At 31.1% G+C, this 20,474-nt stretch overlaps 1 protein-coding gene across 2 annotated transcripts in view; it reads left to right on the plus strand.

Moving 5' to 3' along the window:
* The first annotated feature begins 1,452 nt into the window (after positions 1 to 1,452).
* Positions 1,453 to 20,474, plus strand: part of LOC115889041 (unconventional myosin-Va) — an 84,243-nt gene continuing 65,221 nt past the window's right edge. For both annotated transcript variants that reach the window (XM_030908956.1, XM_030908957.1), the window contains exon 1: positions 1,453 to 1,719. In XM_030908956.1, the coding sequence (XP_030764816.1) occupies positions 1,693 to 1,719 (27 nt within the window). In that variant the 5' untranslated portion in view covers positions 1,453 to 1,692. The remainder of the gene's footprint in view (positions 1,720 to 20,474) is intronic.

The raw sequence follows: 20,474 nt of genomic DNA on the forward strand, positions 1-20,474 counted from the left end.
TTAAATATTGATCTAAATAGTGTAAATAAATAATATAGAGTAATACATATTTTTGAGAAGCTTCTAGCAAACCAGATCATATAATTTATAAATATATAGGGTGTTCCATTTAAGAAAACATAACTTTAGTTCATATTTTCAAAAATATTAATTTCATAGAATAACAGGCTACGTCACTGTATTCTACGTAAAAAGTTCAACAATAAACAGTTTTCAGCTTCTCAATACCATTCATATTAACAGAGATACAGGGGGTCCAAAATTGCAAAAATTTCAAAAAGGGCCTGCAGCTCAGAAACGAATAGGGCGAAAAAAAATGAAAATTTTGTATACAGTACCTTCCGTGTTGACAAAAAAGTGGGGCAGGTTGGTGCAACCGAACCTCTCTATCTTCACTAATAACGGAGATACTGTATGATTTCAACCAAAATTTTACACCCCGTACAAATCGAAGGTACTCAAGATATACAAACCATATGTAACGATTGCTAATGTTGAAAGCTGCGTTGCATTTTATACATTTTATGATTCTGTTGGGATCCCTGAGACTTCTCGAAATACCTTAGAATTTTGGCAGATCAGTGAGTTACTGTCAAAATTAAAGAAATCTAACTAGAGATATCAGTATAGGTATTTCATAAACTATAAAGTGTAATTACCAGATATGCAAATATTTTAGGGGTATTATATTTCGACCCCCGAAACACGCCTATGAGTTTTTTCGCAAAAAAAAGAATTTTGAAAATTTCGAATTTTTTAAAAAAAAAATTGGAATTTTTTAAGTTCTAACTAAAAACCATAATATCTTCATAATATGGAACACAGATAGTAGATTAATTTTACAAGAAAGAAAATCCAGAAAAGATCTAGTGGTTCTCAAAATTTAAGTAAAAAATCATGAGTTGTTTTCGCGAAAAAGGAAATTTGAAAATTTCGAATTTTTTTAAGTTCTAACTAAAAACCATAATATCTTCATAATATGGCAACACAGATAGTAGATTAATTTGAAAGAAAGAAAATCCAGAAAAGATCTAGTAGTTCCCAAAATTTAAGTAAAAAATCATTTTTTTTTGGAATATAGACTTAGAAGAGAAAATATGTTTCTTTTATCGATCCCCAGCCCTGAAAATATTGGCACTTATTTAAAATTCACCCTGTATGGCCGTTATTTTATGTCTTAATGACTAAAAATTAAAATTCTTGCTTTATCAACATCGAAGTAAGGGGTCGAGAGTACTGTGAGTTTCTTCGAAAAAAAGACGGTACGTCTGTGCTTGACTTGACATCAGATTCTTGCCGCATTTGCTCATCTTTTCAACAGAAAAGTAAACAACTAGTTAAACATTTAAAGGGTACATTAAATTGACTTAGGAAATACGAAATGTAGACTTGGCAACATCGACCGCAATCAAATCAATCCTGCTGCGATCCGAACCCGCGAGCCGCAGTTCTGAGCATCGGCAGCGCGCACTCCGTGAGCCTGAACTCGCCGTGTTTTTTAAAACGACATTCATCCACTTCGGTTTTTTTCGTTCTCCCTGATTTTTTCGCTAAAAATGTGATAAGATAAGAAACGAATCGACGTTTCAGTTGTTGTCGAGCCGTACGTAAAGGTAAAATTTTACTAGAAATTGTGAGTGAAAAAAAGTGCGAGTGTTTTGAAAAAAAGGGATTTTTCTGAGGGAAGGAATCATGACAACCGTCGAGTTATATTCAAAGGTAATAATCAGAACTTTAGTCAAACACGTCACCAAAAATCGGTGATGTTTTGTTGTTTGGTGCTTTTTATTATGAAGCAAAAATAAAAGGTTGTGCTACGAAATTATGCATGAATGAAACAGGTCTTCTTAAAGTCCAAAAAACAGAAAAAAGAATTGAAGGTTTTTGTAATTTCATTTACCAGTACCCTGCTTTTATACTGGTTTACTTTGAAGATTTGTATAACTGTTCATATATTCCATTTTTTCCAGAATTATATGGCGCAAAAAATATCCCAAAAATGGCAAATAAGTTATTTATTTGGCTAAAGTTAATTAACGTTAAATATAATTTATTAACTTAGCTAATTTCGATTATTTTTTTATAGAATGGTATATTTGACTTTCTCCAGATTTTTTTTATTATATTTGTATTTGAACCACATACATATGTGAAGAAGTAATCCGTTCTTTTGTAAGCAAGGTGCAAATAAATTTTCTTCCAATTAATTCAACTAATATGTCTCTTATACAAGTTTTATCAAAAGGAAATATACAGGGTGAGTGTTAAATAAGTGCAAATATTTTATGGGTAGTATATTTCGACCCCAGAAACAAGAAAAAATTGCAACTTTTTAAAAAACATAATTTCTGGATAATATGATAACATAGATAATGGATTAAATTTACAAGAAAAAAAACCAGAAAAGATCCAGTGGTTCTCAAAATTTAAGCAAAAAACATTTCTTTTGGACATTTTCATAGTAAAATAACTCGGTTATTTTGGACTTACTTCAAAAACGGCAAAGAGAAAATATGTTTCTTTTATCGAGGTCTACCAGCCCTGGAAATATTTTCTCTCACTTAAGATTCACTCTGTGTATACATAAGAAGGATATAAATAAGGTCAGACGGTTCATAGTTTCCCAAAAATATAATTTCATGTAAATGCTCGTTGTAAGTCTGGCTGCTGATGAACAGGTTGTGATTCTAACACGATTCTAAGCTCCATTGAACCTTCGTTTAAAAAAAAGTATCAAGACTATCTCTATCTAAAAGTACAAGACTCCGGTCATGTACCGTATGATCGAATGCGTCCAGTTGGCTGGGAAATGACGATCGATGACATTTCCCATATAAATTTACATATAAAATGACAGCGATCTTAATTTCATAGCCATCGCTGACGCCGTTTTTATTCGATCATGCGGTATATGTTACGGTTAAGGTCCGATATTCGGTTAATATCGACATTACCCGGTTAGTCTCGAGAAAAACACAAAACAAAACAACCAAAAACAAAGCCAAACCCAAACATTAACCGGACATCGGACTTTAACCGTAACATATATACAAGAACAGGCGCAGCAGGTAAACTGCTACTATACCAATCTATTTATTTTACTAAAAAAAAATTCTAATACCGTATGATCGAAAAAAACGGCGTCCAGTTGGCTGGGAAATGACAATTGATGACATTTCCCATATAAATTTACATATAAAATGACAGCGATCTTAATTTCATAGCCATCGCTGACGCCGTTTTTATTCGATCATGCGGTATATGTTACGGTTAAGGTCCGATATTCGGTTAATATCGACATTACCTGGTTAGTCTCGAAAAAAACACAAAACAAAACAACCAAAAACAAAGCCAAACCCAAACATTAACCGAACATCGGACTTTAACCGTAACATATATACAAGAACAAGCGCAGCAGGTAAACTTCTACTCAAAGACAAGGAAAAATGATCAGCTGGTCGGGAATAAACTGTAACAAAAACAATCATTATTTAAATTAATTATACATAGCATACAAAAAATCCCTAAACATATATGATTTTTTTTTCTGAAATAAATGTTGTTTTAAATAAGTTATTTTCAGCATTTATGAGAATTTTAATTATAACTAATATAATTATTTGAGAGTGAAAAAGGACATGAGTTGAAACAGAGCTATTTCTTCGTTATTTACAAATACTAAAAAAGCAGGAACTATATCTAACGCAAAGCTGCATTCTAAAGAAAAAATAGTGTTTTGAAAAACAATATTTTGATATGTACCCATAGGGGGCTGTCTATTTTGGCACTATGTTAATTATTAACATTTTTAAAACCATAAATTCCTAACTATAACAATTATCATATTTTTGCTTTCAAATATATGTATCTATAATGAACTGATGTACCAGAAATCTACAGATGGTTTTAGATTACCTTGACAAACTTTAATGTAGAATTATTGTTGTTATTTTTATCTGCTGGAACTCTAATTATCATCGATAAGAACTTTGTTAGTCACTTTGTACTTCAAATTTTTTTGTTTAAATATAAATATTGATCAAATATTTATTTTTTGAGTCACTGCTAAAAAGATTGGCGGTAATCTTGTTATCAGCACACACAGATTAATTGGTTCGTTAAATTTTAATATTCATTACAATATGTAAATACGCACTAGATGTATAATTTATAATTATTTTATTTTTTATTGCAGAATAGCAAAATAGGGAAAATAACATATCAAAAATAACGTCAAAATAACGTAATATAATAAAAAACTTAATGCAATATGAATCGTGATTGGTGATTTTTCAATCCTACATTAATCATACCAGAATTTCTTATTAAAAGGGCATCTGTCCTGGCATTCGCAATGTTATTATAGCGCGCAAAATATTCTCGAGTTCTCTATAAAGGCATCAGTCAATGAGTGATGCCAATTGACTTTTCTCAAAACTTATGTTTTCTAACTGCTACCCATACACTGGATGTACACTGCTGTAGTTAGATCAATCTTCACCTATGAAGCACTAGTATTGTGGGAAGCGGTACTTAAAGAGACTAATCCAAAATGCCTCAGAAAAGTACAGCGATTAGCAACTCTAGGTACAAGTGGAGCAAGAAACAACAAAGCAAGGAATTCTAGACTTGCAATCAATCGGCTGACTCGTGAAGGATCTGGTCATTAACGGTGCCCTAAGATTAAGGGAATCCAATCTGTGGAACAAAAACCAACTCCCGTCACTCGAGGTTATTGCCAATGATAGAGAAAATCACCAGGAACACTAGTCCACATCTCTTAGACCAGGAAACGGACTATATGCTCACCAAATGTAATTTTGAGAAGTGGAAAAACAACCTAATAATGAATACTCAAGAGATAGCAGTCTACACAAATGCTTTCGTGATTTCAGGAGGCACAGATATAGGCATTTTCTCAGAGGAACTAAACATCCGACGATCTCTAAGGCTATCATCGGATGTCTGTAAGGTTCTACAAGCAGAGGTTTACGCTATAATGGGAGCGGCCAGTTGTATACAAGAGAAAATCGCTAATAAACCAATAGGGGATATCGTGATATACTCAGATTGGGCGCTTTAACAAGCATAAGTATAATATTGTATTGTAAGATCAAAAATATTATTGATATTGATAGTAAGATCAAAAACTGTGATGGACTGCCGAGAAAGAGGCTGCATCATCCAGCAAGAGACGTGGAGACGCTATCCAGCAAGAGACGTGGCAACAGTGGAAGATGGCAAAAAGACAAAAGAACTACTAGAGCACAAAAAGAACCTAGTACGCATAATTGTAGGAATCATCACTGGAAACTGCCCCACGGAGGTAAACTTCGTGAGATGGCAGATTTTCAACGACGATTACTGCAGAGAATGCGGAAGAGGGAGAAGAAACTATAGAGCAGCTGCTGTACCAATTTCCGGCACTGGAAAACCGACGCGATGCTTTAAAACTTTAGGGCAGTTTTTTAGAGAGACTAGAAGAAGCAGCAGAAGCCAACATCAGCGACATCCGAAACGTTGCTAAGAGCTGGAAGTACTTTAACGCACAGAAAGAATGAGAGGAAGGTTTGGTACAATTATAACAGCGGTATCGCAATGGGTCCAAGGCATCCGAGTGAGGGGTCAAACAGTACCCCAAACCCCAGCAACCTAACCTAACCGATACCCATTTAACAAATCACGACTCATATGTTAGTGCGCTAAGCAGAAGTCTAAAAAAATAACGTATATATCATAGACAGAACCAGTGTCAAAATAATGCAATTTTAACTATTTTTCCTACAAAAAATCTTAAATGTAATAAGTCAAATAGCATAATTTTACTAAGTATTAGAAACAGAAAATTAAGTAACGCCAGTCACTATTTTCTTTTCTAAATAAATAAAAATTAAGTATGCCATCATAGTTTCGCGACTTGGATTAACGGTTTAACTGCCAGATTTTGCATTTTTTAATTTAAAAATAGATGCAGTTTTTTTTAAATCACTTAAAATCGGCTAGTCCAAAATTGTTCAAATTTGGCAAAAATGTGTATTCAGCATATGCAAACCTTTAAAAACCTATTTTTTTACGACTTAATAGGGGAGCCAATATTTGGACAGTTCAAAATTGGATTTCCTATGTTTCCAACCAAGATGCACCACCCGGTATATATTTGATATGTCTAAATCTGATAATTACCACCTACTTTTGAAAATACTTTACCTAAAATTATTCATATTTCTTCAAAGCCCTATATACATACATATGTATTTAGTTACAAATACAGGATATTCACAAATATTTAGTACGATACCAGCAGGCTTAGTTCTATGAAAACTAGTGAAAACCCTGTACAATCTTTGTTTTTTGACAATAATTAAAAAAAATGCAACATTTATAGAAAAACGCATGTGTTTATTAATCATTAATTAGTAGATAGATGAAGTAGATAGCTACTTCCAACAGATATCACATAAGAACACATTTTAATTATTTTTATTTTATAACTACTAAACTTTAAATAAATCAACGCTATCTTTTCCATTTTCATAAGAAAATATCCAATTATCATAATAGTTCTTCGTGACCATTTTTTAGTTATTGAAATTTATTTTTAAGAATTTTCATTTCTACACTAACGATAGTAGCATTTAATTTAGTAACTAAAACAAATAATCTCACTTCTTGTTTCAACATCCTGTAGGTCATACCAAAGTTTACAATAATACGCGTTCAGTAATTGATTCCTAAATTCTGTTTGTTGATTATAAGACAAGCAAAAGGATTGTTTAGATATACTTACCATATTTCCGTTTAAAAATTGATTTTTCTTAACTACTAATTATAACTGTCCTCTAAAAGTGCTGAGACTTATGGAAAAATGTTCAGTTCTTCTTAATATTAAAGCTGGTCATTCAATATAGTCGTCCTGCTATCATATACCGGGTGCGTCTCAAAAGTGGCTCACCTCTATAATTTTTTTTATTTTTTTAGATAAAAAATTACGTACGTATTCATTAATTGTTTTTGGTCACTTCCTGTTTCACGGGAAATGACTACAACTTCAATTTTTAAACGGCACCCTCGGGATATATCTACTTTATTCGATAGAAAATGACACTCTGAATAGAATGACATATCATATGTCAACTTTTGACATTTTTGCATATGGTTTATATGAAATTGTAACATGCGGTTCATAAAGACAATTTGACTCGAAATACCAATTGTGTGGTGCCAAATTATTCATAAAAAATATTTTTAAAAATATGCTAATGAGCCACCCTTGTTCCATTTGAAAAAATTGAGATATGATTAAAAATACGATTTGAGCATCTTTTAACCGGCCAGGACAAGACACAAAAAACATTAGACGATCAAATCTATTTTTCCAAGGCTCCTTGATTAAAAATTAGTGTTTTTAACACAGTATAGGATTGAAATTTAAAATACGATTTATTTTTAAGCAAAAATGTCAAAAGTTAACATATAATATGTCGATCTATTCAGAGTGTCATTTTCTATCGAAATAATGTAGAAGTATACCGAAGGTGCCATGTAAAAATTAAAGTTGTAGTCATTTCCGGTGAAACAGGAAGTGGCCAAAAACAATTTAATACGTCAATTAATCCTATCATATCCAATCAATTCATCATTAATAATCATAATAATCTCAATAATAATTAATCATCATATTAATACCATTATCCAATCGATCAATTAGTCCTATTATATCAATCCTGTCATATACTAACATACCAAATCTCGTTTTTTTTTATCTTAAAAAATAAAAAAGTTATAGAGGTGAGCCACTTTTGAGACGCACCCGGTAAAGATAAATACAGGGCGATTTTAATGGGAAATACATTTAGTATAGTTTATTTAAGTATGCTCGGAAATTTCGTATTTTCAATGCGCGTTTGTTGATGTAAGAAAATGTTATACAGCGTGTCTCAAATTTAAGATATGATGTAGTCGACATTTTTTAGATGACGACTTTATTTTTATAGCTATTTTTAAGGTATACCTCATACTGTGTATGTTGAATGTATGTTTGTCTAAATATCTTTTAAATATCAAGGAATTTAATTTGATATAGCTTTTAAGAATAGCCATGAGAAAATATTATTAGGATTATCTTTTAAAAAAAATATCGATAATGTCATATCTCAAGTTTGAGATACACTGTACAGGGTGGGTCAACTTCGACGCTTTTAAATGGAACCACCCTTTTCTAGAGGAAATAGACGAAAACTAATATTGGTGTCTGGAGCTCAATTTTTATCAAAAACGTGATGGTGAAAACCGTACATCAATATCTGTTACCGTTTCGGAGTTACGGGGTGTTTTTCAAAAATGTTGCTTTTTGTCACAAATCGCTGTAACTTTTTTCCTATGGAAAATTTTGTATTTCTATGAAAACATTTCCAAAGCACCTTTTTACGTAGAATTTAATGGTTTAAGTATAATTTTTTGAAAATTAATAATTTGAAAGTTATCAACAGAAAAATTAATTTTTTATTTGGGACACCCTCTATATTTTTAATTAACTGAAAAGTATTTAAAATTATCTTTCCAAAAATATAGCACACTTGATATTTTGTTATAATCCCCTTCGAAATACAGAATTTTTAAAAGTTCGCCACTTTTAACTAGTAGGCTTTGGACCCCTTATTGATGATATATGCCCTTAATGGAACTCGAAAACATATTTTTCCAGCATGACGACGCACCGCCTCTGAACGCTGAAGTTATCAGCAAATTTTTGCAGCCAATTTCAAGACTAATTGAATATATAGCTATAACCAAGATTCCAGCCGTTGGCCGTCGAGGCCGTCTGACTTAGTGCCCATGGATCTAATCCTATGGATATATTTGCGGAAGAATAAAGGTTCCTTATTCTTCCGTATAATCTAGACAAGAATTAGAAATACTTAGCAGTTATGAGAGGGTATCTTTCACCCCCACCGAATTAATGAATTTCGCGAGAAATGTTCAAAAACTGCTCCGTCTGTCCATAACAGAAGACGATATGTCAAACACCTGTAGCAAAATCTCATGTCTTGGTTTGCTATTTATTTTTATTGTTATTAGATATAGTTTAAAATGTGTTGATGTTGGTTAAATATATTTTAAATTGTTATAAAATTCTGCATCTCTCATAGCAAATATTATTTTCGTTTTAATTGATGCTCACAGCTAGAATTTTTTTGCATTACAGCCGGTGCCGTTCAAAGCCTCCTTATTTAAAGCGGGCGAATTTTTATATACTCTATATCTCGAAGAGGAAATCGAGCAAAATATCAAGTGTGTTATATTTTTACAGAGGTAATTTTAAATTCTTTTCAATAAATTAAAAATATACAGTGTCCGTGTGCAGGCATATTTGAAAAAAAAATGTTTTACTAATTTTATTCATGTAAGAGAATCACCCTGTATTCACGTCTACGTAAGTTCAAATTCTATAGTTCAGAGTTCCCACAGGCCTGTGAAATTTGCCGTTTTATAGCATCAAACTCGTGATACTTTCTATTATGTTTCACAGGCAATTGATACCTACTACTAAGACTTATTTGAAAGTATGTTGAATAACGCTTCTTTTTATTTTTCTGGAATTTCCAGTAATTATTGTTAGCTGATATTTCCTTTAAATAAACATTGCTTTAATAATTAAATTTGTTTAAAAATCTGTATTTTTGTAATATGCTTATTTTGTTTAAATAAAATTCAGACAAATAAATAATAAATTTGAAACCTTCAATGTTAAAACAGAAAAAAAACATTAATTTACACACACAAGGCTGCAACAACTCAGTTTCAAAAAGACTTAAATCTTAAAGTCATTTCTATTATAAAAATTATTTCAATCCTATCATCTAAAGACTCAAAAGTGATTTTGGTAACGACTTCAATCAATAGAATGTAACTTAAGTCGTTTTTATGACTGAAGTCTATTTGATTTAAAAGTAAATTTAAGAGTTCGGGAGAGTTCTAAGAGGCGTCGGACACACGGAAAGCGAGTATGAAAAAAGCGAGCGTCTTTTGTGACTGGAAAAAAAGCAAGATTATACAGGGTGAGTCTTAAATAAGTTTAAATATTTTTAGGGGTAGTATATTTCGACCCCAGAAACACAATTATGTTTTTTTTTTCGCCAAAAAAAATTTTAATTTTATTTTAGTTTTTAGTCAAAAAACATAATTTCTTGATAATATGACAACATAGGTAGTAAATTAAATTTATAAGAATGAAAACATAGAAAAGATACAGTGGTTCTCAAATTTGTGGGTTCTCACAAGCAAAAACTCATTTTTTTGGAATTTTCAAAGTAAAATAACTCGGTTATTTTGGACTTATTTGGAAAAGGGCAAAGAGAAAATATGTTCCTTTTCTTTCAAGATCTACCAGCCCTGAAAATATTTGCACTTATTTAAGACACACCCTGTGTAAGAGTAATCCTACCAAAAGCGTGTAGCGTTTAGCGTTTCTTAATACATATACCTATAAGTTGGAGGCAGATGCCGAATTCGGTCTATGTCCGAAGTAATTAGCCATGTAGAATGTAGAATGTTTAGGAGGGGAGTTAGTCACCGCGACCTTAAAGATCTATTGTGTGTTCCCCTTTCTTGAGCTATAACCCGTTATAACTCATCATACAATCTCAAGGCTTTAACAAAAGCCAGTATCTGAGACGGCTCCATAGAGGCCAGCTCTCCATCCTTGACATCAGCCGTACCAAAGTTCATGGCACGAATGGTCGTCGTCTCGGCGCACTCAGTAATGAGGTGTTCTGGTGTTTCCCCATATTCCCCACAGAATCTGCATTCGCCGTTGTTTCTCAGCTTCAGCCTACTGAGGTGTTCGTTGAGGAGACAGTGTCCTGTTAGGAACCCCGTGACAATCCGAAAATTGTTTTTACTTAAATCAAGGAAAACCTTTGATCTTTCTCGGTCGTAGGCTCTGAGGAACTTTTTCGAGTGTCTTAGACCGTTGGAGGACACCCATTCCAAGTTGCGGTTGGAGTCTTCCAGATTCTTCAGTTCCGCTTTCAGCTGGTTTCCGCTTGAAAAACAGAACGGTTCTGGTCCAGTTAGTGGAGTGTTCGTTCCTTTCCTAGCTAGATCATTTGCTTTTTCATTGCCTTCTATCCCTTGGTGAGCAGGCACCCAGAGTAGGAGGACTTTATTTTCTTTGCCCAACTTGTTGAGCTTCTCTAGGCATTCTTTGACCAACTTCGAATTGATGGTTACTGAGTTGAGCGCGTTTAGTGCTGCATGACTATCGGATAGGATGGCTATTTCTTGTTTTCGATAGTTCCTATCTAAGATAAATTGTACACATCTTTCAATAGCGTAAATTTCTGCCTGAAGGATACTGGGGTAGGTGCCCATTGGTTCGGAGTATTTGGTTTTCGGCCCAAATACTCCTATCCCTGTCCCTGCTTTGGTTTTGGAAGCATCAGTATACCACGTTATGGTATGGTCTTTTATATGCTGAGTAAGCGTTTCTTCCTTCCAATCCTTTTTATTACTCAATACTACAGTGAGGTGTTTCTCAAAGTTGTAAATTCTTGGTATGTCACTGGGAGTTGGAGAAGTGGAATTTTCTTTTTGAGGGTGTTCCAAGCCGCTGACCTAAAATTCTCCCAGTACTGTTTCCGTCTATGACCATTCTAATCATTGTCGCATTGGCATAACTACCGACGACAATGTGCAGTGGTGTTAGGTCTAAAATGACCTCCATTGCTGCTGTTGGACATGTTCTCATGGCACCTGTGATACAGATACATGCCAGTCTCTGTACTTTGCACAGGTTTTGCCTTGCTGTACGTTGCTCTAGTTTTGTATACCAAGCAACTGCTCCATATGTAATCATGGGTCTTACTATCATGGTATACGTTCAGCGCAAAATTTTTGGGGCGCAGCCCCACCTATTTCCCGCCAGTCTTCTGCATATCATGAGAGCCTTTGTGGCTTTGCTGGTAATGTTCTTAATATGCCTGTTCCAGAGAAGTTTACTATCCAGTGTTATTCCTAGATATTTCACTTCCTGTGATGGCAGTATTTCCTTTCCATCTAGATGGATTCTTTTCAAGTTTTTCAAACTTCGCTTTCTGGTGAATGGCACTACCGCGGTTTTATCTGAGTTGATACTCAGCCCGACGGTCCTGCACCATCTCTCAGTGATGCGGAGTCCTCTTTGGATAATATCACACAGGGTGCCATCATGTTTCCCCCGTGCAATCATGACTATGTCATCTGCATACCCTATGCAGTGTATTCCCGCTAGAGTTAATTCTTCCAGTAGGTCACTCCACCTTGTGGAGTTCCTTGTAATTAGCCATATGGCGGTTATAATTAAATATACCTACCTATATCCACAAAGTTACGCGGAAGAGTTTTGATTGCATTGGTTTCAACTTCTATGCGGAAGGTGTTAATCTTTTGTTGTTATATTACACCAAAAAAAATTACCCCCTCCACAAAGAAGTTATATAAAGACTATTTATAACCACGAAGTTGCACGCATCTGGCAAGTTTAGGATGGACAAATCGCCATATGTCTAATTATTTCGAACATAGGCCGAATTCGGCATCTGCCTCTAACGTATATCTACATATAAAAAGGACGTTTTACACGATAAAACGCTTTACTCGCTTCCTGTGTAGCCGTGGGCTTAAGTCAGCAAAATTACTTAAGTAATTACCGTCAGTCAGATTTAAGTCTTTTCTAAAAAGACTGACTTAAATGTTTCTCAATGTTCTTTTTCAGAATTTAATTTAACAAGTTTCATAAATATACCGGGACTTTCAAAAATGCCCCTATTTCAAAATACACTATTTTAAAGATTATGACATTATGATCATGATCTACATACCGAATAGAATATACGGTATTGCACTTAAAAAAAATCGATACGACAATTTTATAAAAATAATTTTATGATTGTGTAACTAATCTGAAATATACGCTGTAATATTAAAAAAACTTTTCAAATGGAAAGGAAGGAATAGAAAAATTAATATAGACTTTTTCGATACCCTGTATATAAAATATACAAGTTATACATTTAAAAAACGAATTGTTTTATAGTTTAACATAAAGTTAACTAATTGTGACGGTGGCTCTATAAGATTATATATGTTATACATCCATTAACAATATCTACTTCTTCACGCCATTTTATATCTCATAACAAACGAAACACGGTAATTGCACATATCCAACTTTAGTAAATCTTATTTAAAGGTCACTTACTGAAAGTATTGACTTTTCACATTGATCTCGTGAGAACTGATTATTTTTTCCTACAAAAAGTTTTCTGATGGAGAGTGTTATGGATATATAAATATTAATAAATAAAAAAAGCTTTAAATAAGTACTGCATACTATATTTAATATTATAATACTAAATACTACAGCAGTTTTACACACACATAGAGTTTTCTCTAACATGGAAAGGTATCAATAAATTGAGTAAATCAAATATATTTGATATTTCGGAAGGCTCAGACATTTACTATTATTATTAAGTATTTTAGGTTTTATTAATACTTTAAAGACGATTTTTGACTCTGTCTAAAGCAGACAAGTGCTATTTAATATAGATTATAAAAAACTAAAACAATAACAAAAGTAAATAATAAGGAATTTAAAAAATTAAAATAAAAACTAACCTTTTAAAACTTAAGCATTTTATTGTCGGCGCTAAATAAAATATACTGGGTGAGTCTTAAATAAGTGCAAATATCTTTAGGGCTAGTATATTTCGACCCCAGCAACACGTCTACGAAGTTTTATTCGCAAAAAAAATAAAAATTAACAGTTTTAAATTCATAGTTAAGAAACATAATTTCTTGAGATAATATGACAACATATATGTAATATGTACTAGATTAAATTTATAATAATTAAAACACAGAAAAGATCCAGTGATTCTCAAAATTTATCTATAATCTTTTTTTTTTCAAAATTTGGGAGTAAAATAACTCGGACTTATTTTAAACCGTTTGAAAAACGGTAAAGAGAACATATGTTTCTTTTCTAGAGATCTATCAGCCCTGAAAATATTTGCACTTATTTAAGTCTCACCCTGTATATCCCGATTTGTGCCTAATAATATTGCACATTATTGGACATACATAAATAATTGTTACAAAGTTTTTAGGTATCTACTATTTTATAGTTAATTTGATCATTCTATAAGACCCTGGACCCTGGTTGAAATACTTTTAGCTTCAAAACAAGCTTCAAAAGGTCATCGAAAGTAACTCCTTGATTCGGTTTAGTTCCTCAGATATTTAGAACAAGTTTTTTTGCTCATTTCGATTCCGAAATGTGAGCCTGTTTATAACAAAGAAACGACAGTGTTCTAGTTACAAACCCAAGATTTTCTTATGATATTCAGTTATCAATCAAGCTTAGAAATTAAGTACTGTCATTAAATAAAGAACAGTAATAGAAAAGTGTTTAAAGAGTAGTTTTTTTATTAATTATTTTACTTTTCAGACAGAATAAAATTTTTCGATGTATAGGTATATAAAATATTTTTAATACTTTATTAACATCTAATAACATTTTTGAAACAAATTGAGAAGTTATTTACGAGGTTATTTATGATTATTTTAATGTATATTTGTCCAGAACAACGTGGAATCAAATCAGCATGCTCTTAAATCAGTTTGTTAAAACATACTAAAAAATATAAATAATTGTTTTATATAAGCAATAACGATAATTAAACTTCTAGTTACATAATCGTGGGCGCGATTTTTAAATTCATTGTTGCCAACCATGGAAATATTCGCCGCCAGGCTAACCACTGGGGATTCAGGTGATAGCTCTGATGTAAAAAATGTCAAGTTGCCACATTTATTTATTTATTGTCTGACATTGTCATTGTCATTCGCCTTTAGTTTTGTATTACGAGTTTTTGGTTTAAATTAATTGTGTTGTGATACTTTAAGCTTAAAAAGTTTTACTAGCAGACCTTACAGTCGAATATTATTCTTTTTAGATCCTCTTTTAGTGCGAAGTGTACAAGACCACAACCTCATTAGAATATTTTGAACAGGAAAGCGGCAGTAATGGCCCTTTATATCCCTTAAGCGCTGTTAAGGAACTGTTTATATATTTATAATTAATTTATTTTTGTTTCCTAAAATATTTTGATAAAAAGAAAATATTTAAAAGTGCGCAACGCTGTGCCGGCCAAGCTTAATCAAGTGACTAAAAGTTTAATTGATATGAACTATATATTATATGACAGCAGAGCTGCAACAAGTCAGTTTTAAAAATACTTAAGTCTTAAGTCTCAAGTCATTTCTAAAATCAAAATGATTTAAGCCTTAAGTCAAATTCAGCACAAAGTTCAAATGATTTAAATCTTAAGTCTTTGACTTAAGTCATTTTATTTCAAGTCAAGCCATTTTTGTAAAGATTTAAATCAATATAACGTTATTTAAGTCGTTTTTATGACTTAAGTCTATATTTTTGACTTAAATCATGATGATCTGCAAGTTAAGTCAGTAAAATGACTTAAATCAAGATAATTACCCTCAAGTCAAGACAACCATAATATTTCAATTTTAGAACCGTTTTTAAATGTTAATATTTATTTTCTTGTATTACCCAATTAGCGATTTTTTTTTACTAAGTATCATATTATTAATTTATTTTATATACAGATGAGACTAAAACCACATAAAATAAAAGGGTTAATTTTCAAAACTACAAATATAAACATATGTCATTTTTTATAAAATTTAACTGATTTCTAGTATTTTATATATTTTTATTATATGTATCCATTACAAATAGATGTCATCGAAAAATGTCTTTTAAAAAGTAGTGATGTGTTTTGATCACTATGTATTATATTGATGGCATAAGCTAAGGGGGGCTGGAGAATTTTAAGGTACTCTTCAATATATTCGAGATAAATTTCTTTCGTTCGTCTTTCAGTCTACAAATCTTCGGTCTACAAACGGTGTCGGGGATTCACTTGAAAGACAACAGACTCACTACGCACGCATAACACGACAAATAATCAAAACCGATTCTGAAAAACCTAACATTTATTTACTAGTGGTATTGAGCATTGTTTTTATTTATTCTGCTGCTTGGCTGTCCCCTAACAGTTTAAAAAAAATGTTGCTGTTAAAAATGTATCATAAAAACATACAAAAATCTGACTTAAGCCTTTTATAAAAAGACTTAAATTTTATTGACTATATAAATAATTAAGTCTTGTATAAAAAGTCTTAAATATTTTTAATGACTTAAGTATTTTCTAAAAAGACTTAAATCTCTTTCTATTTCGGAATAAAGATTTAAATCATAAATCATTTTCAAAAAGACTTAAATTTTAAGTCTTAAGTCAGCTTTCAAAAAATGACTTTAAATCAAATGACTTAAGTAATTAAAATGATTTAAATAAAAAAAACCTTAAGTTTTCTCTGAGTTTGCAGCTCTGTATGACAGTTTGTCTATCAAAGTCTATTAAAATCAAATTGTTTGACCTAAAAATTTAGTGACGTCCACCCCTCAACAACAAATATCGTAACTATACCACAGTGTAAGCTGTGACTATACATTTATTACATGCTCTATTATTATTACCCGATAGTAAAAAGTTTTATTTATGATTAATTAATTATATTAACAGTTTTACATAACACAAAATGTAATGGTTATGTAATTTATATTTAAATATTTACCATATATAGGTATGCATATAACTTTAATATTAGTTCTATTAATCCTAATGTATTAAGTTATCTGTATTTGGAGAGGTGTTAAAGTAGAGGTCAACTAATGCAATTTTAAATTATTTGAATAATCAGTTAATTACCGCGACATTAAATTAAATTTCGTAACTATAAGTGAATATCTATACTTATATAATATACAGATTATGCAGTTTCTAATTTCTGATATAGTTATTAGATTACAAATATAAAATACCTAATTATAAAAATCTGAAATATGGCGGATGTTTCTTTTAATGACTACTTGTATTAGAATTGTGACTATCATATTATTTTTATGACTATCAAATTATTAAAACTATTAGCGTGTACCAGCGACTTCGTTCGCGCCGAATTAATCACTTGTAATGGTGATGATAAAGCAAAGCAAGAATTTGCATTAACATACAAACTGGATAAAATTTTCTCACATTTATGTCAGCATGAGAAAAAACAATATGGCGATATTATTATATAACTTGGTAGTATTTGAGGGGTAGTTTCATCTCGTTGGAATTTGACTTTCGAAAAATCCGTTTGCCAAAAATAAGCTTTTTACGTCAAGCAGTATAAGCAGAACAGTGGTTAAGAAATTACCCTACTTTTTGGAACACCCTGTATGATTTTTTAAAAAATTTCAAAAAATATGTAAGAAAAACCAAATAAATTATGCTTGTCCAAGCGTTTTCCCGAAAGACTAACCGTTTTTTAAATAACAAATATTGTAATATTTGAGGGGCGTTTTTAACCTCTTGGAATTTGAGATTCGAGAAACCCCTCCTTATCGAACAGTCAATCCCTTTGCCAAAAATCAGCTTTAAACGTCAAGCAGTTTAAGCAGAATCGTGATTACTCAATGGTTATATTTTATGAAACACCCTGTATAAATTTATAAAAAATCTTAAAATATGTAAAACAACAAAATTAAATATACGAGTTTTTCCGAAAAACTCACCGGTCTTTAAATAAAAAATATTTTAATATTTGAGGGATAGTTTCACTTCCTTAGAATTCGAGTTTCGAAGAATCCCTTTTTATCGAACCTCTACACCCTGAAGCAGGGTTCGGAAAACTACATGTTACTTTTAAAAACTACATAAACTACATTACATGTAGTTAATGTAGTTTATGTAGAGGGTGTAGTTTATGTAACTTATGTATGTAACTTTCAAATATCAAAGGTTTGAGGTGAGGTTTTAATAAGAAGCTTTAAAAACACATAATGTATTTAAGAAAACAGAAGAAATATGACTTTAAATATAATATTTACATCATATTATCTCTATTACACCTCATACAAATGAAAATTATTCATAATATCAATACATAGTTTATTAACGTAGTTTTCATGTAGTTAATAAACGGGAAAAGACGTAGTTTTTGAAGAGAAACTACACGTAATTAATCAGGTAAATTACGTCTTAATTAACTACTTCCAAACCCTGCCCTAAAGTCAATCTGTTTTCCAAAAATCAGCTTTTTACGTCAAGCGTTTAAGCAGGATAGTGATTAATCAATGACCAGATTTTTCGAAACACCCTGTATACATTTTTAAAAAATCTTAAAATATGTAAAAAAACAAAATAAAATATACGTGTTTAAGCGTTTTTTTTTCGGAAACTTAACCGTTTTTTAAATAAAAAATATTGTAATATTTGAGGGGTGGTTTCACCCTCTTGGAACGAATTTCGAAAAATCCCTTCTTATCGAACCTCTACACCCTAGAATCAACCTGTATGCCAAAATTGAGCTTCTTAAGTTGAGTGGTTTGAGCAGAATCGTGATTAATCAGTGATTTTATATATTAGTATAGATTATTTATTAAATAAATAATATAAGTTTTACTGGTGTAACGAATAGATATTCGCATTCGCTTTCGCAAAATTTGTTCGAAAAAATATATAAAATATAAATATCGTGGTGTAATTAAGTTAAACAACGAAATATGAATTTCTTATAATGTTTAAGTTAATATTATCAATTATTGTAGTTATATCAATTGTAATCAGCGTTCAGCTTAATATTTGGTATTGATTTGGTGTAATAAATATCCAACTTTCGAATAGAAATTACTAAACAAAAAATTGGTATATTCTTGTTTTTAATTTTTACCCCATTTTACATATTTATTTCTTCTTTTATTTTGGACTGAAAATATTTATCTAGTATATGAAACTAAAAATATTAATAAATCCAAAAGAAATAGTCATCCACTAAACATAATTTTGATAAAAAATGGTATATACCTATATTGCACTTATTTAAGACTCACCCTGTATAATTTTTTAACAACAAATTAATATTCGCATTCAAATTCACAAATATATGCGTGGTATATTCGCATTCTTCCATTCGCAAATGGTTAAAAATTAATATTCATCCCTAAATAGGTTTTAATAGTTATTTTTTCAGTAGGTTAATAACCCAAATAAAACAAAAGTAAAATAAAATATTTATTTAAAAATATAACAATAAAACAATAATTTAATTACACATATAAATTTTGAAAGACTGAAAATTTATGTAGTGGATAATGATTTATGTATGATAGATGCTGCTCCAAATAAGAGCAGATAGGATTTTGTCCAGCTCACTTCTTACTCCACGTATGTTCTGGTGGAACAAGTCTAGGTCGCATATGCTTGACAACTCATTGAATGATGAATAAACTTGGTAATTGCTGACTTTGTGGCATAACAAGTTACGAACGCCCGTCTATATAAACTCTAATATCTTTTGTAACATGATATTCATTTAAAACGACTTTATTTATCTAGTTAAATCGCAAATTTTCTTCTTTTAAAGAAATTGGGCATTTTTTACATATGAAGATATTTAGAGGTAGGATTATCTTTTTACATATGAAGATATTTAGTAGGTAGGATCTCTGTTACAAAGGCTCCAATCAAAATAAAATATAAGAAATGTATATTTAAAAATTAAAATCTTTTTGACTGATGTTTGCTTTATATGTATAACAAGAGCAATGCGATATCAATACAACCTCCTACACACAGAAACAATATCAAGGTCGCTATCGTTAAAAAATTATATTTAATGTTTTTTAAACATCTCGATCGTGCCTATATACTCGTAAATATTTACTTTTATTATTTTATAATTTTAATAGCTATTTAAAATATTATTTAGTCACAATACTTTATCTAAAACCAGTTAAAAACACAAGAAAACATTAACAAAATAAATACAATATGATCAAAAAAAAACGGCGTCAACGGTGGCTATGAAATGAAGATCGCTGTCACTTTATGTGTAAAATTATATGAGGAATGTAATCGATGAATCGATGTTCATTTCAAAGTCAACTGCCGTTTTTTTTTCGAGCATACGGTAATTGCCAAGATTTTAAAAATCAGATCATAATAATTATAAAGAAGTTCCATAAAAATCCCTTGATTATTAGTTGAAATAATTGTTTAAAAAATCAACATAAAATTAATTAGAAAAATAAAAATATATAATATGGAATACAATAAAGTGAAATGAGTTCGAAACACTTTTAGATTACAGTACTTAGCCTGAATAAATACGATTCGTTTAAAAATAAAATAACTATTGAACGCTAAGCATGTCTAACCCGCATTTTGACCTTAACTGTACACTATTAAACGAGACCCGCTAAACGTGTTCAGCTTGAAAACAAAAGTCGTTGATTTAATTATAACATTGTAGTTTTTTAGTTAAGTTTACCAAGTCATTACACGTTTCTCTTTTGCTTAAAA

This window comes from Sitophilus oryzae, unplaced genomic scaffold (assembly GCF_002938485.1).
Source record: "Sitophilus oryzae breed Bouriz unplaced genomic scaffold, Soryzae_2.0 scaffold_810_pilon_pilon, whole genome shotgun sequence".
Classification (NCBI taxonomy): domain Eukaryota; kingdom Metazoa; phylum Arthropoda; class Insecta; order Coleoptera; family Curculionidae; genus Sitophilus; species Sitophilus oryzae.